We start from the raw sequence: 21030 nt of genomic DNA, 5'->3' as shown, positions 1-21030 counted from the left end.
GTTGAAGTCCCCCATTATCACTGCTCTATAGTTCTTGCACCTCTCTAATTTCCATGCAAATTCGTTCCTCTATATCCTTCCCACTAGTTGGTGGTCTACAGAATACACCTAGTAGTGTAATGGCACCTCTATTGTTTCTTAACTCTAACCAAATAGATTCTGTCCTTGACCCCTCCAGGACATCCTCCCTCTCTAGCACTGCAACATTCTCCTTAGCCAATACTGCCACCCCATCTCCTATCTTTCCTTCCCTATCTTTCCTGAACACCTTATATCCAAGAATATTTAACACCTAATCCTGCCCTTTTTTGAGCCAGGTCTCAGTTATCACCACATCATCATATTGTCATGTAGCTATTTGCGCCTGCAGCTCACCAATCTTATTTAACACGCTTTGTGTGTTTACATCCATGCACTGGAAACCTGTCTTACACCTTCTTGATTTCTCTTAGTCTGACCCCACCTAATACCATTCTATCTCTTACTCTAGTGGTATGTGTCTCTCCCACTCCTTTGTGCACCTTGTTTCAGCGGGAGCAGCGGCCCTATAAAGAGCGCGAGAGGAGCGGCCCTATAAAGAGCGCGGGAGCAGCGGCCCTATAAAGAGCGCGAGAGGAGCGGCCCTATAAAGAGCGCGAGAGGAGCGGCCCTATAAAGAGCGCGAGAGGAGCGGCCCTATAAAGAGCGCGAGAGCAGCGGCCCTATAAAGACCGCGGGAGCAGCGGCCCTATAAAGACCGCGGGAGCAGCGGCCCTATAAAGACCGCGGGAGCAGCAGCCCTATAAAGAGCGCGAGAGGAGCAGCGGCCCTATAAAGAGCGCGAGAGGAGCAGCGGCCCTATAAAGAGCGCGAGAGGAGCAGCGTTAGACAAAGCCTTCAAACAGAAAAATCAAGGAGTGACATCACAGGGCAGCAGGGACCTGAGTGAGAGCCGAGGCGGAGCAAATAAACAGCGCGGCAGAGGAAGGCCCGAGAGCGGAAGCAGCAGACCGCAGTGGGAGCAACTCAACAAAGGCAGAATTTGAAAGAGTGGCATCAGAATTAAAGAGTGACGTCGGCACAAGGGAAGGAGCCGATTGGTGAGTAGCTGGTAAGTGTTTCTAGTTTCTAGTTAATAGTCTATAAAGGCATGGCAGGGCATCTCAGTCCCATGGAATGCACATCCTGTGCCATGTAGGAAGTCCTGGACGACCACGTGTGCGGGAAGTGTCACCAGCTACAGCAACTCGAGCACAGGGTTTCTGAGCTTGAGCGGCGGCTGAAGTCACGGCAGTGAATCTGCGAGGCTGAGAACATCGTAGATAGCACATTTCAGGAGATGATGACCCCGTAGCTTAAGAGTGTGCGGGCAGAGAGGGAATGTGTGACTGCCAGTTAGAAGAGGAGGACCAGGCAGGTAGGACAGCAATCCCCTCAGTGCATCTCGCTCGCTAACCGGTTTTCAGCTCTGAATACCGGTGGGGGCGATGGTTCCTCTGGGGAGTGCAGCCAGAGCCAAGTCCACGGCACCATGGGTGGCTCAGCTGCATGGGGGAGGGGGGAGAAGAGTGGAAGAGCAATAGTCATAGGGGATTTGATAGGGGAGCAGACAGACGGCTGCAGGTATGACTCCAGGATGGTATGTTGCCTCCCTGGTGCCAGGGTCAAAGATGTCACTGAGCGGCTGCAGGACATTCTGAGGGGGAGGGTGAACAGCCAGAGGTCGTTGTCCATATCGGTACCAACAACATAGGCAGAAAGAGGGATGAGGTCCTGCTGACAGATTTTAGGGAGCTAGGAAGAGATTAAAAAGCAGGACCTCAAAGGTAGTAATCTCCAATTACTCCCGGTGCCATGTGCTAGTGAGTACAGAAATAGGAGGATAGAGCAGATGAATGTGTGGCTGGAGAGATTGTGCAGGAGGGAGGGCTTTAGATTCCTGAGGCATTGGGACCATTTCATGGGGAGGTGGGACCTGTACACGCCTCAACAGGACCGGAACCAGTCTCCTCACGGCGGGGTTTGCTAGTGCTGTTGGGGAAGATTTAAACTTGGCAGGGGGATGGGAACCCGAGAGCAGATTCAGAAGGAAGAGAAGCAAAGCTGGAAATGGAAGGTGTTAGATCCGTGTATCTTAATGTTGTGTCCTTCAATAATCAGACTGCAGGGAACGATTCAACAGGTGTTTACTGAATGAGGGTTACTCTAGAACTAAGTGTACAGATCACTATCAGGGTTTATATACAGGTGTGGTCACTGCCGGTACTACAGTATACAGGAGCTGTAAAAAGTAGTTCTCTCCCTTAAGGTATATATACACATTACATACATTACAATTCCTCCCCTTTTAGATTAACAGTACCATAATACTCATTTAACAATTAACATTTTTAATATACAATGTTATATGAAAATAGTCCATTCATATATTCAGTTTCCTGATTCTTTCTGGATAACGCCTTTCCCGAGTGTCTCGCACTTGGTGCAGAGGCGATTCTAGCACCCTGTCGTCAGTTGATTCATCAGCTTCCAATGCTATTGTTTCTGAGGTAGATGCGACCTATACGTCGGGTTCCTCACCAGGTACGTATGGCCGAGACATGGGGTTGACTCGTTCCTGTGACTCTAGGATCTGGTCAGCATGGCGTCTCACAATGTTCTCTCCAACATCCACTGTGTACATTAGTGGCCCCTGCCATGTGCATATCGTTCCTGGTTGCCATTTCTCTGTTCGGTAGTTGCGGGCCAAGACTGGTTGCCCTACATTGAAGCTCCTTGTCGGCTTCTCATTGATGTGCTGGAATTGCTTACTCTCAACCTCTCTTCGTACATTTGGTCTGAGCAAATCCAGACGAGATCTCAACCTTCGGTTAAAGAACATCATGGCCAGGGCCTGGTTGGTGACTGCATGTGTCGCATTTCTGTAGGCTAACAGGAAATTGTCCACCTTATGCTGCAGTGGAATGTCGTCATCGCACATGGCCTTTACTGCTTTTTTAAAGGTTTGTACGAACCTCTCAGCCAATCCATTTGTGGCTGGATGATACGGGGCGGATGTGTAATGCCTTACCCCATTCCTTTTCATAAATCTTCGAAACTCTTCGGACACAAACTGTGGTCCGTTATCAGAGCAAATCTGCTCTGGCAAGCCGTTCCTGGCAAAAATGGTCCGTAGGACTGCAATAGTTTTCTCCGTGGTGGTGGAGGACATTTTGATCACCTCAGGCCGTTTCGAGTGCACATCCACGGCTATTAAAAACATTTGAGTCCATGAATGGACCAGCAAAATCAATATGCACCCATTGCCATGGAGATGAGGGCCACTCCCATGGGTGTAGAGGGGCATGTGGTGGTGCATTTTGGACCTTCTGGCATCCTGAGCAGCTCCTTGGCAGGTCCTCAATTTGCTGATCGATCCCCGGCCACCACACATAAGCCCTAGCAAGGCTTTTCATTTTCACCCCTCCCAGATGACCTTCGTGAAGCTCATTGAGCACTCTCTCCCTTAACTTGGGTGGAATTACCACTCGGGATCCACACATCAAGGTCCCCTGGCATACTGACAGCTGTTCTCTTCTGGATGAGAATGCTGGCAACAGTGAGTCGCCATGTGCTGGCCATCCCTTCACCGTCAAATCATATACCCGAGACAGTGTCGGGTCATTTCGGGTCTCCTTCTCTATACCAGCGTTAGTTACTGGCAAGCATTCAATTATAGTCGAATGAAATATTTCGACAGGATCCACTGCTGGTGCTTCTTCCGCAGTAGGCAGTGGCAGGCGTGATAGCCCATCAGCGTTTCCATGCTGTTTCGTGTCCTTATACTCGATTTCATATTGGTGCGCCCCTAGAAAAAGGGACCATCTTTGTAGCCGTTGCGCAGTCATCACCGGAACGCCCTTCTTTGGATTAAAGTTGGAGACAAGTGGTTGGTGGTCAGTCAGCAAGGTGAGCTTCTGCCCGTGCAGATAGTGATTGAACTTTTTCACTCCCCACACTAGGCCGAGGGCCTCCCTGTCAATCTGGGCGTAGTTATGCTCGGCTGAGGTTAGTGACCGAGACGCAAAGGCTACTGGCCTCTCCGAGCCGTCCGGGAATTTGTGCGACAGCACCACTCCAATGCCGTAGGGTGATGCATCACACGCCAGCCGAATTGGTAGTGCTGGGTTGAAATGAGCCAACACCTCTTTTGATGTGATCAATGCTTTGCTCTTCTGGAAAGCTTGTTTACATTCGTCACTCCACTTCCATGGTACCCCCGTTTGCAGTAGGGTGTAGTACGGTAGACAAATTCTGCAAGAACTTATGGTACTGGTTCACCAGCCCGAGGAACGACCTCAGTTGTGACACATTTTCCGGTGCTGGAGCCTTGACTACTGCCTCAATCTTTTCAGGGGACTTATGTAACCCCTCTTTATCAATAACGTGGCCACAATACGAGATCTGCTTCTGGAAAAACTCGCATTTGTGGCGATTAGCTCGGAGCCCATATTCCTTCAATCTAGTGAGCACCTGCTCCAGGTTGGCGAGGTGATCACTGTCATTTTCGCCCGTGACCAGGATGTCGTCCAAATAACACTGGATCCCTGGAATCCCTTGCAGGACTTGTTCCATTGCCCTTTGCCAAATAGCCAGAGCTGATGCTACCCCGAACACCAGCCCGTTGTATTGGTAGAGACCTTTATGAGTGTTGATCGTGAGGTACTGTTTTGAGGCTTCTTCTACCTCCATTTGCAGGTACGCCTGGGCCAGATCAATCTTAGTGAAGCGTTTCCCTCCAGATAGCGAGGCGAAAATATCTTCAATCCATGGAAGCGGATATTGTACGGTGTGAAGGACTGGGTTCACTGTCACCTTAAAGTCCCCACAGATGCGAACCTTCTTTGGTTCCCCAGGCGTATTACTCAACGACCTCTTCATTACAGGAACGATGGGTGTAGCCCACTCGCTCCAGTCCACTTTGGACAGTACTCCTGAACGTTCCAAACCTTCCAGCTCTGCTTCGACGGCTGGGCGGATCGCATAAGGTACCGGTCTGGCCTTAAAAAACTTTGGGCTTGCATTTTCCATATTTTGATCGTCGCTGTTATGCCTTTTAGTGTTCCGAGTCCCTGCTGGAACACTTCTTGTGCGTCAGTTAGCATTTTTGACAGTTGTCCAGGTGTGACGTCGTCATCCTTTTTGGCATCTACGGTCAGTGCTTGTATGGAATGCCAATCTAGCTGTATCTTCCGGATCCATTCACGTCCTAGTAGTGGTGGTCCTCCATCTGGCAATACATATAGGTCCATTTTTGGTGTTTCCTTGCTGTTATATATAACGTTCACCCTTATTTTTCCTTTGGGGTAGACTTTTTGCCTCGTGTACGTCTTCAAGACAATCTTTGTATCTCTCAAGGGTATATGTGAGAATAGCCGCTTGTAGTCCCTTCGGTTTATGACTGTTAGGGCTGATCCTGTGTCCAATTCCATTTTCACTTGGACTCCTGCTATCTTGAGCGTGACCCAGATAGTTTGGTGATCCTCTGTTTTGATCACATTATGTAGTTTCAGACAACCCAGCTCCTTGCTTCCGGAGTCTGTATCCCTTTTCTGTTCGTCTGAACTACTCTCCGTCACCTTATGTACCTTCTTGTACTTCTCCTGTGGAGATTTCTTGCTGCTGGTTTTCTTTCCTGACCTGCAGACTCTTGCTATGTGTCCTACTTTTCCACACTGTCTGCACACTTTGTCCTTGAACCAGCAATCATTATGGTCGTGAGTTGTTCTGCCGCAGCGATAGCACTTCACTGTTCCGTATGACATTTCATTTGTGCCATATTCTTGTGGTCACCGTTGTATCTCTGCAGCGCCCCGTGCGGCTGCTTCGTGTGATACTGCAATGCTGAAAGCCTTGTCTAGTGTAAGATCCTTTTCTAATAGAAGCCGTTTCTGGGTTCCTTCACTTTGAAGCCCACACACAAACTTGTCCCTTAAAGTATCTGCTAGTCCCGTTCCAACTGGCAGTGTTTCGATAGCTTGCGCAGTTCCGTTAAATACTCAGCATTACTTTCATCTTTATGCTGGTTCCTTTTGTGAAACTTAAATCTTTCTGCTATCAGCAGCGGTGTGGGGTTTAAGTGGTCCCGTAGGATTGACACTATGTTTTCAAAATCCTTTTCTACTGGCTTCTCTGGGGTTACTAGGTTTCGTCGTAAGCCATACGTTTTTGCACCCATTGAATTCAACAATACCAGCGCTTTCTTGTCATCTGGCACTTCATTCGCCTTGCAGTATACTTCTATGCGTTCGACATATGTCATCCAATCTTCGACTTCATTGTCGAACGCTGTGATACTGCCACTCTTCGGCATTTTTGGGTGTGGTTAGACTGGCTTAAAATGGCGTCTCCCGCGCTTTCCTTTCTTCCCCGCTGCGGCTTAAAATGGCGTCTCCCGCGCTGCTGCCAACGCCGCTCTCGGCGGTCCTCGTGGCAAATGGCAACGCCCTGTGGGTTTCGTGCGCTGCTGCCAATGCCGCTCTCTGCGGTCCTCGTGGCAATGGCAGCGCCTTGCATTTTCCTGCACGCCTCTCTCCCCGTTGACGCCGCTCGGTCCTGAACACCGGCTGCGCCCTGTGCGCTCTGCCCTCTCTCTCCCCCCGTCGACGCTGCTCGGCCTTTTTCTGTGCCGCTTGGTCGGGCTCTAGCCGCCGCTGTCCAGGAAGGGTCTGCGCAGTACCTGTTGCCAGCCCGTTTCGCTGGACCACCGTGACTGGAAAGCCAAGCCTGGCTCTCGACAGCCTCCCCTGCGATGCTCAAATCTCCGCTGGATGACTGAGCGGTTGCCCGTGGTCGATGCCCGTGCTTCTGGACTCGACCTCCTTCCACGGTTCTCCAGGAGCGAATCCCTGGTAGGTGATGCAGAGTTGCAGGTAGGTTCGAATCCCATCCTCGTCGCCAATGTTAGATCCGTGTATCTTAATGTTGTGTCCTTCAATAATCAGACAACAGACTGCAGGGAACGATTCAACAGGTGTTTACTGAATGAGGGTTACTCTAGAACTAACTGTACAGATCACTACTCAGGGTTTATATACAGGTGTGGTCACTGCCGGTACTACAGTATACAGGAGCTGTAAAAAGTAGTTCTCTCCCTTAAGGTATATATACACATTACATACATTACAGAAGGCAGAAAATTACTGAGTTTGGAAGTCAGAGGAAACAAAAGCTAGAAAAGAGAGTTTGGCAGCGCTAAATGGTATATACTTCAACGCAAGGAGTCTAGGGATTAAAGCAGATGCGCTGAGGGCACAAATAGACATGTGAGTGTATGATATTATAGCTATTACTGAAAGGAGGACAGAAATGGCAGCTCAACATTACTGGTTACAGGGTTTTCAGACGAGATAGAGGGGGATAAAAAAGGAGGGAGGGTCGCAATAATTACAGCTAGGAGGGAGGATATCTTAGAAGGATCATCCAACGAGGCCATATGGGTTGAACTGAAAAGCAAAAAAGGGGCAATGACACTGCTGGGAGTGTACTATAGACCCCCAAACAGTCAGAGGGGGGACAGAAGAGCAAATATGTAGGCAAATTTCTGAGACGTGCAAAAATAGGGCAGTAATAGTAGGGGATTTCAACTTCCCTAATATTAACTGGGATAAAATTAGAGTGGAAGGCAAAGAGGGAGCAGAATTCTTAAAATGCATTCGGGAACTTTTTTAGCCAGTACGTAGCAAGCCCAACAAGAGAGGGGGCAGTTCTGGACCTAGGTTTAGGGAATGAAGCTGGGCAGGTGGAAAGGGTATCAGTGGGAGAGCATATTGGTGGTAGTGATCATAATTCAGTTTGATTTAGCGTAATTATAGAAAAGGACAAGGCTAGAGCAGGAATAAAAGTTCTCAATTGGGGAAAAGCTAATTTTACTAAGCTGAAATGTGATTTAGCCAAAGTGGACCGGAGACAGAAACTTGAAGGTAAATCAGTGTCAGAGCAGTGGGAGGAGATAGTGAGGGTTCAAAGTATGTTCCCTTAAAGACAAAGGGTGGGACTAACAAATCTAGATCTCCCTGGATGTCAAGGGGCACTAAGGGAAGGATAAAGAAAAAAAGGGAGGCTTATGACCGATACCGAGGGCTCAATACTGCAGAAAGCCGAGAGGAGTATAGAAAGTGCAGGGGTGAAAATAAAAATAAATTAGGAAAACAAAGGAGGGCATGAAAAAATATTGGCAAGTAAAATCAAGGAAAACCCAAAGATGTTTTATAAATACATTAAGAGCAAAAGGATAACTAAAGAAAGAGTAGGGCCTATTAAGGTACATGAGAAATAGGAGCAGGAGCAGGTAATTTGGCCCCTCGCGCCTGCTCCGCCATTTAATGAGATCATGGCTGATCCGATTTTTGCCTCAACTCCACTTTCCTGCCCACTCCCCATAACCCTGGACTCCCCTGTTGCTCAAAAATCTATCTCTCTCAGCCTTGAATATATTCAATGATTCAGCTTCCACAGCGCTCTGGGGTAAAGAATTCTAAAGATTCACAATCCTCAGAGAAGAAATTCCTCCTCATCCCCGTCTTAAACGGGTGACCCCTTAATCTGAGACTATGCCCCCTCGTTCTAGATTCTCTGATGAGGGGAAACACCCTCTCAGCATCTACCCTGTCCAACCCCCTCAGAATCTTATATGTTTCAATAAGATCACCTCTCATTCTTCCAAGCATAGAAACATAGAAAAATAGGAGGAGTAGGCCATTCAGCCCTTCGAGCCTGCTCTGCCATTCAATATGATCATGGCTGATCCTCTATCTCAATACCATATTCTCGCTCTCTCCCCATACCCCTTGATAGATTTCTAGACACAAAAGACATCTATCTCCTTCTTAAATATATTCAGTGACTTGGCCTCCACAGCCTTCTGTGGTAGAGAATTCCACAGGTTCACCACTCTCTGGGTGAAGAAATTCCTCATCTCAGTCCTAAATGTCCTACCCCGTATCCTGAGACTGTGACCCCCTCGTTCTAGGCCCCCCAGCCAGGGAAAACATCCTCCCTGCATCCAGTCCGTCTAGCCCTGTCAGAAGTTCATATGTTTCAATGAGATCCCCTCTCATTCTTCTAAACTCTAGTGAATACAGGCCTAGTCGACCCAATCTCTCCTCACACGACAGTCCTGCCATCCCAGGAATCAGTCTGGTGAACCTTTGCTGCACTCCCTCTATGGCAAGTATATCCTTTCTTAGGTAAGGAGACCAAAACTGCACACAGTACTCCAGGTGTGGTCTCACCAAGGCCCTGTATAACTGTAGCAAGACATCCTTGCTCCTGTACTCAAATCCTCTTGCAATGAAGGCCAACATACCATTTGCCTTCCTAACTGCTTGCTGCACCTGCATGTTTGCTTTCAGTGACTGGTGTACAAGTACACCCAGGTCCCTTTGTACATCAACATTTCCCAATCTAGCACCATTTAAATAATACTCTGCCTTTCTGTTTTTCCCTACCAAAGTGGATAACTTCACATTTATCCACGTTATACTGCATCTGCCATGTATTTGCCCACTCACTCAACTTGTCTAAATCGCCTTGAAGCCTCTTTGCATCCTCCTCACAACTCACATTCCCACCTAGTTTTGTGTCATCAGCAAACTTGGAAATATTACATTTGGTTCCCTCATCCAAATCATTGATATATATTGTGAATAGCTGAGGCCTAAGTATTGATCCCTGCGGTAGCCCACTAGTCATAGAAACACAGAAGATAGGAGCAGGAGTAGGCCATTCGGCCCCTCGAGCCTGCTCCGCCATTCAATGCGATCATGGCTGACCATCCAAATTCAGTACCCGGTCCCTGCTTTCTTGTCACCGCCTGCCACCCCGAAAAAGACCCATTTATTCCTACTCTCTGTTTCCTGTCTGTTAACCAATTTTCAATCCATGCCAGTATATTACCCCCAATCCCATGTGCTTTAATTTTGCATACTAACCTCTTATGTGGGACTTTATCAAAGGCCTTATGAAATTCCAAATACACCACATCCACTGGTTCTCCCTTATCAAGTCTACCAGTTACATCCTCAAAAAACTCCAGTAGGTTTGTCAAACACAATTTCCCCTTTATAAATCCATGTTGACTTTGTCTAATCCCATTGATATTTTCCAAGTGTCCTGTTATCACATCCTTTATAATAGACTCTAGCATTTTCCCTACTACTGATTTCTCTCTCCCTCCTTTTTTAAATAGTGGGGTTACATTTGCCACCCTCCAATCTGCAGAACTGTTCCATAATCTATAGAATTTTGGAAGATGACAACCAATGCATCCACTATTTCCATGACTATCTCTTTTAGTACTCTGGGATGCAGATTATCAGGCCCTGGGGATTTATCGGCTTTCAGTCCCATTAATTTCTCCAGCACTATTTTTTTTACTAATACTAATTTCCTTTAATTCCTCCTCCTCACTAGACCCTTGGTTCCCTAGCATTTCTGGGAAGTTATTTGTGTCCTCTTCCGTGAAGACAGAACCAAAGTATTTGTTTAATTGCTCTGCCATTTCCTTGTTCCCCATTATAAATTCTCCCGTTTCTGACTGTAAGTGACCTACATTTGTCTTCACTAATTTTTTTTTTTTTTTTTGTATAGGCCCAACCTGCTCAACCTTTCCTCATAAGACAACCGTTCCATCCCAGGAATCAACCGAGTGAACCTTCTCTGAACTGCCTCCAATGCAAGTATATCCCTCCTTAATTAAGAGGACCAAAACTGTATGCAGTACTCTAGGTGTGGTCTCACCACCGCCCTGTACAGTTGTAGCAAGACTTCCCTACTTGTATACTCTATCACCCTTGAAATAAAGGCCAACATTCCATTTGCCTTCCTAATTACTTGCTGCACCTGCATGTTAACTTTGTGTTTCATATATGAGGACCCCCAGATCCCCCTGTACCGCAGCATTCTGTAGTGTTTCTCCATTTAAATAATATTTTGCTTTTCTATTCTTCCTACCGAAGTGGTTAACCTCACATTTTCCCACATTATACTCCATCTGCTAAATTCTTTCCCACTCACTTAACCTATCGATATCCCTTTGCAGACTCTCTGTGTCCTCCTCACAACTTGCTTTTCCACCTATCTTTGTATCGTCTGCAAATTTGGCTACAATACACTCGGTCCCTTCATCCAAGTCATTAATATAGATTGAAAATAGTTGAACTGATCCCTGTGGCACCCTACTAGTTACTGATTGCCATCCTGAAAATGACCCATTTGTCCCAACTCGGTTTTCTGTTAGTTAGCCAATCCTCTATCCAATCTAATACATTACCCCCAACACCATGAGCTCTTATCTTATGCATTAACCTTTTATGTGGCACCTTGTCAAATGTCTTTTGGAAATCCAAATACACTACATCTACTGGTTCCCCTTTATCCACCCTGCTTGTTACCTCCTCAAAGAACTCCAATAGATTTGTCAAACACGATTTCCCTTTCATAAAATCATGTTGACTCTGTTTGATTGTATTATGATTTTCTAAATGTCCTGCTACTACTTCCTTAATCATGGATTCCAGCATTTTCCCAATGACAGATGTTAGGCTAACTCGCCTATAGTTTCCTGCTTTGTCTCCCTCCATTTTTGAATAAGGGTGTTACATTTGCGGTTTTCCAATCCACAGGGACTTTTCCCAGAGTCAAGGGAATTTTGAAAGATTACAACCAATGCATCCACTATCTCTGCAGCCACTTCTTTTAAGACCCTATGATGCAGGCCATCAGGTCCAGGGGACCGGTCAGCCTTTAGGCCTATAAGTTTGCCAAGTACTTTTTCTGTCATGAGTGATTGTTTTAAGTTCCTCCCTCCCTTTTGCCCCTTGATTTTCTACTATAATTAAAGATAACCTGTGTGGGGAGGCAGAAGACATGGGTATGGTTCTTAATGAATACTTTGCGTCTGTTTTCACAAAGGAGAGGGACGATGCAGAAATTGCAATCAGGGAGGAGGAGTGTGAAATATTAGATGAAATAAACATAGTGAGAGAGGAAGTATTAAGTGGTTTAGCATCTTTAAAAGTGGATAAATCCCCAGGCCCAGATGAAATATATACAAGACTGTTAAGAGAAGTAAGAGAGGAAATAGCAGAGGCTCTGACTATCATTTTCCAATCCTCTCTGGCAACAGGTGTGGTGCCGGAGGACTGCTAATGTGGTACCGCTGTTTAAAAAGGGAGAAAGAGAAAGACCAAGTAATTACAGGTCAGTCAGCCTAACCTCGGTGGTGGGAAAATTATTGGAAAAAATTCTGAAGGACAGGATAAATCTTCATTTAGAAAGACACGGATTAATCAGGAACAGTCAGCATGGATTTGTTAAGGGAAGGTCGTGTCCCGACAACTTGATTGAATTTTTTGAGGAGGTAACAAGGAGGGTCGATGAGGGGCGTGCGTTTGATGTAGTCTATATGGATTTTAGCAAGGCTTTTGATAAGGTCCCGCATGGCAGACTGGTCACGAAAGTAAAAGCCCATGGGATCCAAGGCAAAGTGGCAAGTTGGATCCAAAATTGGCTCAGAGGCAGGAAACAAAGGTTAATGGTCAAAGGGTGTTTTTGTAATTGGAAGGCTGCTTCCAGTAGGGTTCCACAGGGCTCAGTAATGGGTCCTTTGCTTTTTGTGGTATACATCAATAATTTGGACTTTAATGTAGGAAGTATGATTAAGAAGTTTGCAGATGATACAAAAATTGACCGTGTAGTTGAAAATGAAGAAGAAAGCTGTAGACTGCAGGAAGATATCAATGGACTGGTCAGGTGGGCAGAACAGTGGCAAATGGAATTCAATCCGGAGAAGTGTGAGGTAATGCATTTGGGGAGGGCTAACAAGGAAAGGGAATACACATTAAATGGTAGAACACAGAAGTGCAGAGGATCAGAGGGACCTTGGAGTGCATGTCCACAGATCCCTGAAGGTAGCAGGCCAGGTAGATAAGGTGGTTAAGAAGGCATACGGGATACTTGCCTTTATTCACCGAGGCACAGAATATAAGAGCAGGGAGGTTATGCTTGAACTGTATAAAACAGTAGTTAGGCCACAGCTAGAATACTGCGTGCAGTTCTGGTCACCACATTACAGGAAGGATGTGATTGCACAAGAGAGGGTGCAGAGGAGATTTACAGGATGTTGCCTGGGCTGGGAATTTTAGCTATGAGGAAAGATTGGAGAGGCTGAGCGGGAGCAGTGCAGCAGAGGTATTGCAGGAATCCCTGGAGTGCGTCTCACTCTCTAACCGGTATTCTGAATACTGGTGAGGGCAATGGTTGCTCTGGGGAGTACGGCCAGAGCCAAGTCCATGGCACCACAGGTGGCTCAGCTGTACAGTGGGTGAGGAGTAAGATCGGGATAGCAGATTGTTTTCTTTGGACCAGAGGAGGCTGAGGGGGGAGACCTAATTGAGGTCTATAAAATTATGAGAGGCCTAGATAGAGTGGCTAGGAAGGACCTATTTCCCTTAGCAGAGGGGTTGATAACCAGGGGGCACAGATTTAAAGTAATTGGTAGGAGGTTTAGAGGGGATTTGAGGAGAAGTTTTTTCACCCAGAGGGTGGTGGGTGTCTGGAACTCACTGCCTGAAAGGGTGGTAGAGGCAGAAACCCTCATCACATTTATAAAGTACTTGGATATGCACTTGAAGTGCCGTAACCTACAAGGATACGGACCAAGTGTTGGAAAGTGGGATTAGGCTGGATAGCTCTTTGTCGGCTGGCATGGACAGGATGGGCCGAATGGCCTCCTTCCGTCGTGTAAATTTCTATGATATTCCTTTCTAGTGCTACATCCTGGTGCCCATCCCCTGCCAAATTAGTTTAAACCCTCCCCAATAGCACTAGCAAACCCCCCCCACCGCGAGGATATTGGTCCTGGTTCTGTTGAAGTGCAACCCGTCCGACCTCCCCCAGAAACTGTCCCAATATCGCAGGAATCTAAAGCCCTCCCTCCTGCACCATCTCTCCAGCCATGCATTCATCTGCTCTATCCTCCTATTTCTATATACTTACCACCTTTGAGGTCCTGCTTTTTAATCTCTTTCCTAGCTCCCTAAAATCTGCTTGCAGGACCTCATTCCTCTTTCTATCTATGTCATTGATACCGATATGGACCATGACCTCTGGCTGTTCACGCTCCCCCCCTCAGAGTGCTCTGCAGCCACTCAGTGACATCCCTGACCCTGGCACCAGGGAGGCAACATACCATCCTGGAATCACGTCAGCGGCCGCAGAAACACCTGCCTGTTCCCCTACCTATTGAATCCCCTACCACTATCACTTTCCCGATCTTACTCCTCCCCCACCGTACAGCTGAACCACCTGTGGTGCCATGGACTTGGCTCTGGCTGTACTCCCCAGAGCAACCATCGCCCTCACCAGTATTCAGAATATCGGTTAGAGAGTGAGATGCACTCCAGGGATTCCTGCAAGATCTCTGCTGCACTATTCGGCCTTTCCTGCCTAGTTTTATCTAACTGCATTCGCTTTTTCAGCATATTAGGTGTTAAACCCTCAGGTGTCTGTTCCCCTATATTACTGATGCAGTTAACGTTACTGTAGGTGGTCAACATTAAAATGATAAAAAGAAGGATTTGGGTGGAAATCGGCATCACCATTTCCAAAAAGGTGCATCCGTCTCGCAATTCTACTCATAAGCAGCTGAGTATTTCCATAATCACCGTGGTATGCAGCCGCTCTATGGTAACACACGTCATGTGCACAATGTTAAAGGCTTTCCCCCACAAAATAAGCTATAATTCTGAAAAACGTTCTAAAATTGGGAATTAACAGAAGCAGAGAGACGTGAAATTTTCATGCTGATTTTTTGCTGACTCTCACTGGGGTGCAGGTCCACAGGCACCGACTCTCACTGGGGTGCAGTCCCGCAGACACTGACTCTCACTGGGGTACAGTTCCACAGACACTGACTCTCACTGGGGTACAGTTCCACAGACACTGACTCTCACTGGGGTACAGTTCCACAGGCACCGACTCTCACTGGGGTGCAGTCCCGCAGACACCGACTCTCACTGGGGTACAGTTCCACAGACACCGACTCTCACTGGGGTACAGTCCCGCAGACACCGACTCTCACTGGGGTGCAGTCCCGCAGACACCGACTCTCACTGGGGTGCAGTCCCGCAGACACCGACTCTCACTGGGGTGCAGTCCCGCAGACACCGACTCTCACTGGGGTGCAGTCCCGCAGGCACCGACTCTCACTGGGGTGCAGTCCCGCAGGCACCGACTCTCACTGGGGTGCAGTCCCGCAGGCACCGACTCTCACTGGGGTGCAGTCCCGCAGGCACCGACTCTCACTGGGGTGCAGTCCCGCAGGCACCGACTCTCACTGGGGTGCAGTCCCGCAGGCACCGACTCTCACTGGGGTGCAGTCCCGCAGGCACCGACTCTCACTGGGGTGCAGTCCCGCAGGCACCGACTCTCACTGGGGTGCAGTCCCGCAGGCACCGACTCTCACTGGGGTACAGTCCCGCAGACACCGACTCTCACTGGGGTGCAGTCCCGCAGACACCGACTCTCACTGGGGTGCAGTCCCGCAGGCACCGACTCTCACTGGGGTGCAGGTCCGCAGGCACTGACCCTCACTGGGGTATAGTTCCACAGGCACTGACCCTCACTGGGGTACAGTTCCACAGACACTGACTCTCACTGGGGTACAGTTCCACAGACACTGACTCTCACTGGGGTACAGTTCCACAGACACTGACCCTCACTGGGGTGCAGGTCCGCAGGCACTGACACTCACTGGGGTATAGTTCCACAGGCACTGACCCTCACTGGGGTACAGCTCCGCAGGCACTGACCCTCACTGGGGTACAGCTCCGCAGACACCGACTCTCACTGGGGCACAGGTCCGCAGGCACCGACTCTCACTGGGGTGCAGCTTCGCAGACACCGACTCTCACTGGGGTACAGCTCCACAGACACCGACTCTCACTGGGGTACAGTTCCGCAGGCACCGACTCTCACTGGGGCGCAGGCCCGCAGACACCGACTCTCACTGGGGTACAGTCCCGCAGACACCGACACTCACTGGGGTGCAGGCCCGCAGGCACCGACTCTCACTGGGGTACAGTCCCGCAGACACCAACTCTCACTGGGGTGCAGGTCCGCAGGCACCGACACTCACTGGGGTACAGTCCCGCAGGCACCGACTCTCACTGGGGTGCAGGTCCGCAGGCACCGACTCTCACTGGGGTACAGGTCCGCAGGCACCGACTCTCACTGGGGTGCAGGTCCGCAGGCACCGACTCTCACTGGGGTGCAGTCCCGCAGGCACCGACTCTCACTGGGGTACAGTCCCGCAGGCACCGACTCTCACTGGGGTACGGTTCCCCAGATACAGGATTAGAATGGCTGCTTCGAAGAGGTGGAGGTCAGCCGATTTCCGTTGAAATGGAATATTAATGAGAGGCATCTTAGAATGATAAAAACACCAGCATACAAGAAGGCCATTGCTCCTTTTTCAGCTCCTATCTGTGGATATTTTTGCTGTTAAATATGAATAAAATACATTGTATGTTTGCAGCTGTATCTGTTTCTTTCCTGTTGCAATCTTAGGAACATAGAGAGAGGAGTACGCCAATCAGTCCCTTGAGCCTGCTCTGCCATTCAAATACTTACTTTCAACCTGACATCTCTAACTTTTTCCAGTTCTGATGAAAGGTCACCGACCTGAAACGTTAACCCTGTTTCTCTCTCCACAAATGCTGCCTGACCTGCTGAGTATTTCCAGCATTTTCTGTTTATATTTCAGATTTCCAGCCTCTGCAGTATGCTGTCCTTGTAGTGATGGGGGATTAAATACGTGGGGTTACGGGGATAGGGTGGGATATGTGTCGGTGCAGGCTCAATGGGCCGAAATGGCCTCTATCTGCACTGTGGGGTTTCTGTGTGTGTGTGTGTGTGTGTGTGTGATGTGAGCGGAGGTGGGTTTGAATCTGCAGCACCGAGGTCCTAATCCCAGGGAGTGAGAAACAACAGCTACGGCTGGTTTAGCAGCAAGACCAGGTGCAGTGAGGATAATCTCTGGATTCAGGCTTCCTCATTCACTAAATTGTGCATAATGAGGGGCAAAGAGGAAGGAATAGAAAAATAAATTACCTTACGATTGCAACAGCAGGTCTTTTGTCTCTAATGCTATGATTTTTAAATTACGCTTTCTTAGAAAAAGTGGCTGTGTGTTGATCTTCACAGGTAGCTATTAGAACATAAGAACATTAGAATTAGGAGCAGGAGTAGGCCATACGGCCCCTCAAGCCTGTTCCACTATTCAGTAAGATCATGGCTGATCTTCGACCTCAACTCCACTTTCCCGCCCGATCTCCATATCCCTCGATTCCCCTAAAGTCCAAAAATCTATCGATCTCAGCCTTGAATATACTCAACGACTCAGCATCCACAGCCCTCTGGGGCAGAGAATTCCAAAGATTCACCGCCCTCTGAGTGAAGAAATTCCTCCTCATCTCAGTCTTAAATGGCCGACCCCTTATCCAGAGACTGTGACCCCCTAGTTTTTGACACTCCAGCCAGGGGAAACAACCTCTCAGCATCTACCCTGTCCATCCCCCTCAGAATCTTGTATGTTTCAATGAGATCACCTCTCATTCTTCTAAACTCCAGAGAGTATCGGCCCATTCTACACAATCTCTCCTCATAGGACAGCCCTCTCACCCCAGGAATCAATCTAGTGAACCTTCATTGCACCGCCTCCAAGGCAAATATATCCTTCCTTAGATAAGGAGACCAGAACTGTGCCCAGTACTCCAGGTGTGGTCTCACCAAGGCCCTGTACAATTGGAGCAAGACTTCCTTACTCTTATACTCCAACCCCCTTGCAATAAAGGCCAACATGCCATTTGCCTTCCTTATTGCTTGCTGTACCTGCACGCTAGCTTTCTGTGTTTCTTGTACGAGGACACCCAAATCTCTCTGAACACCAACATTTGAAAGTTTCTCACCATTTAAAAATATTCTGCTTTTCTATTCTTCCTACCAAAGTGGATAATTTCACAGTTCTCCACATTATATTCCACCTTGCCCACTCAGTTAACGTGTCTACATCCCTTTGCAGGCTCTTTGTGTCCTGCTCACAGCTTACTTTTCCACCTAGCTTTGTATTGTTAGCAAACTTGGATACATTACACTCGGTCTATTCATCTAAATCATTAATATAGATTGTAAATAGCTGAGGCCCCAACACTGATCCTTAACAAGTACTCACAGGTTGCTATTAACAGGTACTCACATGGTCATTACTGAAGCTTTAGAGAAAGCAGCAAGGAATTCTCGATAAAGAGCGGTGGTATTAACAACTCCTTGTTTTAATACAGGTACCATCCTCCATGTGTACGGCCATGAATAGTGAGCACACACTCAAACACTGGGAACATGCGGGGAATAAAAAACTGCAAGAAGGCAGTAATCAATTCTGGGCACACCATGGGTCATCAGTTTAAAGAAAGTCAATCTAGCATGGGACGGTTTAGTTCCCACACCACATGATTCAAAACAGCAAGGCAACAAATACTTGCACAGAAATTAAAAAAATAAAAGTATAAAATAAATAATTTTCTGATAAAAGTGCACAACTTTAAATTAGGAATCGATCTTTAAAAACCACCCAGCCATAACTAGGACGATACAGAATGACACGTGCGTGTACTTCACATTTTGCACATCATTGCTGCACCAAAGCCCTTGTTAAAAGATCAGCCACACTCCACAGGTACAACGCCACTTCTCACCACATTCCAAAGGCTTTACAGCCAATGAAGTACTTTTGAAAAATAGTCACTGTTGTATTAAAGAAACATTTCACGACACTAAGTATGAGTTATACAAAACCACAATATCAGAAACTCAGAGTGCGAGGGTTACATTGCAGTAACCACAAGAAGAGAAAACACTGGATGACTCACACCAATATTTACAATACTAACAAGGAACTGAAGGTCTGTTTAATACATTATTCTATCTTTACCTTGATTTAAAACTAACCCACTTTCTAAATACTATGCTTATAATTGCTTATATATAAATGTTACAATAGACAATTGCAGTGCCACTGTATTAAAAGAAAGAAAAGACTTGCATTTATATAGCGCCTTTCACATCCACCAGATGCCTCAAAGCACTTTACAGCCAGTGAAGTACTTTTGGAGTGTGGTCACTGTTGTAATGTAGGAATGTAATGTAAGGTGCCGAACATCCCGAGTCTCTTCACCAGGAGCAAGTGGAAGCCAAGCGCAGGCAGCGCAAGGAGCGCACGTCAACCCAAGCACCCCACCCACCCACCCCTTCAACCACCGTCTGCCCCACCTGTGACAGAGACTGTAGGTCCCACATTGGACTCATCAGTCACCTGAGAACTCATTTTTAGTGTGGAAGCAAGTCATCCTCGGCTCCGAGGGACTGCCTAAGAAGAGAATGTAGGAAACACAGCAGCCAATTTGCATACAGCAAGCTCCCACAAACAGCATTGTGATAATGACCAGATAATGTTTTTTTAGTGATGTTGATTGAGGGATAAATATTGGCCAGGACACCGGGGATAACTCTCCTGCTCTTCTTCGAAATAATGCCGTGGGGTCTTTAACGCCCACCTGAGAGAGCAGACGGTTTAACGTCTCCTCTGACAGTGCAGTACTCCCTCAGTACTGCACTGGGAGGTTTGTGCTCAAGTATTAATACACATTACTCTCACACAGACGTTTACAGACAAATTGATGCAAATACTGGAAAATCACACAAATTCAGTGCTTAACAAATAAATCACCTTTAGTCCTTTAATCTACCCTATCCCATAAAAACTCTTTGCACAGCTTAATCTAACCATCCAGCATTTAACAGTACTTTTGCATCTGGCTTCCATTAATTACAGTTTGTATTCTTACCCAATTCTGCACCTTAATTCACATTAACAGAGCAGTTTTACCAGTGACAATTAAAGCTATGCAAACACGAAGGGTCGATGCTAAACCCCTCTCCAGACAGCAAGGTGTCGGAGCCCGTTTACTGGCATTGCGGCACTGCAGACTTCCATGGAACAATCAGACTTTTAAAATAAGACTATAAACATCAGCTGCTTTCAGGGCCAGAAGGATTAAGAATAACCCAGAGACAGCAGGATTAGCAGGGCATCAGATTTGGGGTGCTGTAGTTTGTCAGACCCCCACACCTACCCTTCCTTTGTGAAATGTGCACCTCACAAAGGCCATTTTTACAAGGCATCCAAATCTTCTTCAGGGGATTTTGAGTGAGTTCTAGAGGCGAGCTCGTCATTATAGTTTCCCGTTCCTTTGCCTTGCTGTGAATTTAAGTCCACACGACCAAGCCTGCACAGTTTGTCAATTCTTTGCCTTGTTCCCTAGGCTGCAGGTCTTTCTTCCCTGTCTACAGCCATACAGTGAGCACTGGCTGATAGGACGGAGCACATCACGTGAAATCAAACTGCAAACTACCACATGTATCCTACCACAGGGGCACTCCGATTGCTGGGATAAGATGTTCAACCGAAGTCTCCGTCAACAAGCTTATGCTAACATTTTTGAGCAAAGCTGAAAGAAATAGAGCCTGTTGCAAAACATGAACCCATCACATGCTGGTTGGCCTGCTATGTATTTACAAAACAGTTGTTTTGGAGATTTACAACATTTGTGCTTTAGTCTTTTTATGCTCTAATGCTTATTGAAATATTGGTCAGATCAGCTCTGAAACTTAATGCACTTTGCTCAGATTGTGGTTTACAAAAAAAGTTCTTAAAAATCTAATTACAGAGTAAATGACATTTTTACACGGAATCCCAGCAGAATTTGTTTTACAGACTTCCCAGAACTATTTATTTCCATCTCTTATTTCACACTGTGACTGGGTACTTTCTGTACCGCGATCTCTCTCCTGTTCTTTATGTACAAGCAGATACGTTTTTCTCTGTATATTGCATCATTTTGGGTTCATTCCACACGCAGCACGTGTGGAAAGCATGGGCTGTTGCTGCTTGTA

At 47.2% G+C, this 21030-nt stretch overlaps 1 protein-coding gene across 1 annotated transcript in view; it reads right to left on the bottom strand.

Annotated features, from left to right (window-relative positions):
- Nucleotides 1-20467, bottom strand: part of LOC147111379 (6-phosphofructo-2-kinase/fructose-2,6-bisphosphatase 4-like) — a 135960-nt gene extending 115493 nt beyond the window's left edge. The window contains exon 1 of the mRNA XM_086000015.1: nucleotides 20211-20467. Within this exon, the coding sequence (XP_085856141.1) occupies nucleotides 20211-20310 (100 nt within the window). The 5' untranslated portion in view covers nucleotides 20311-20467. The remainder of the gene's footprint in view (nucleotides 1-20210) is intronic.
- Between the last annotated feature and the right edge of the window lie 563 nt (nucleotides 20468-21030).

The sequence above is a fragment of the Somniosus microcephalus genome, chromosome 11, assembly GCF_052327205.1.
Source record: "Somniosus microcephalus isolate GS21.2 chromosome 11, FLI_Smic_1.0, whole genome shotgun sequence".
Classification (NCBI taxonomy): domain Eukaryota; kingdom Metazoa; phylum Chordata; class Chondrichthyes; order Squaliformes; family Somniosidae; genus Somniosus; species Somniosus microcephalus.
This window is presented reverse-complemented; position numbering and strand designations above follow the sequence as displayed.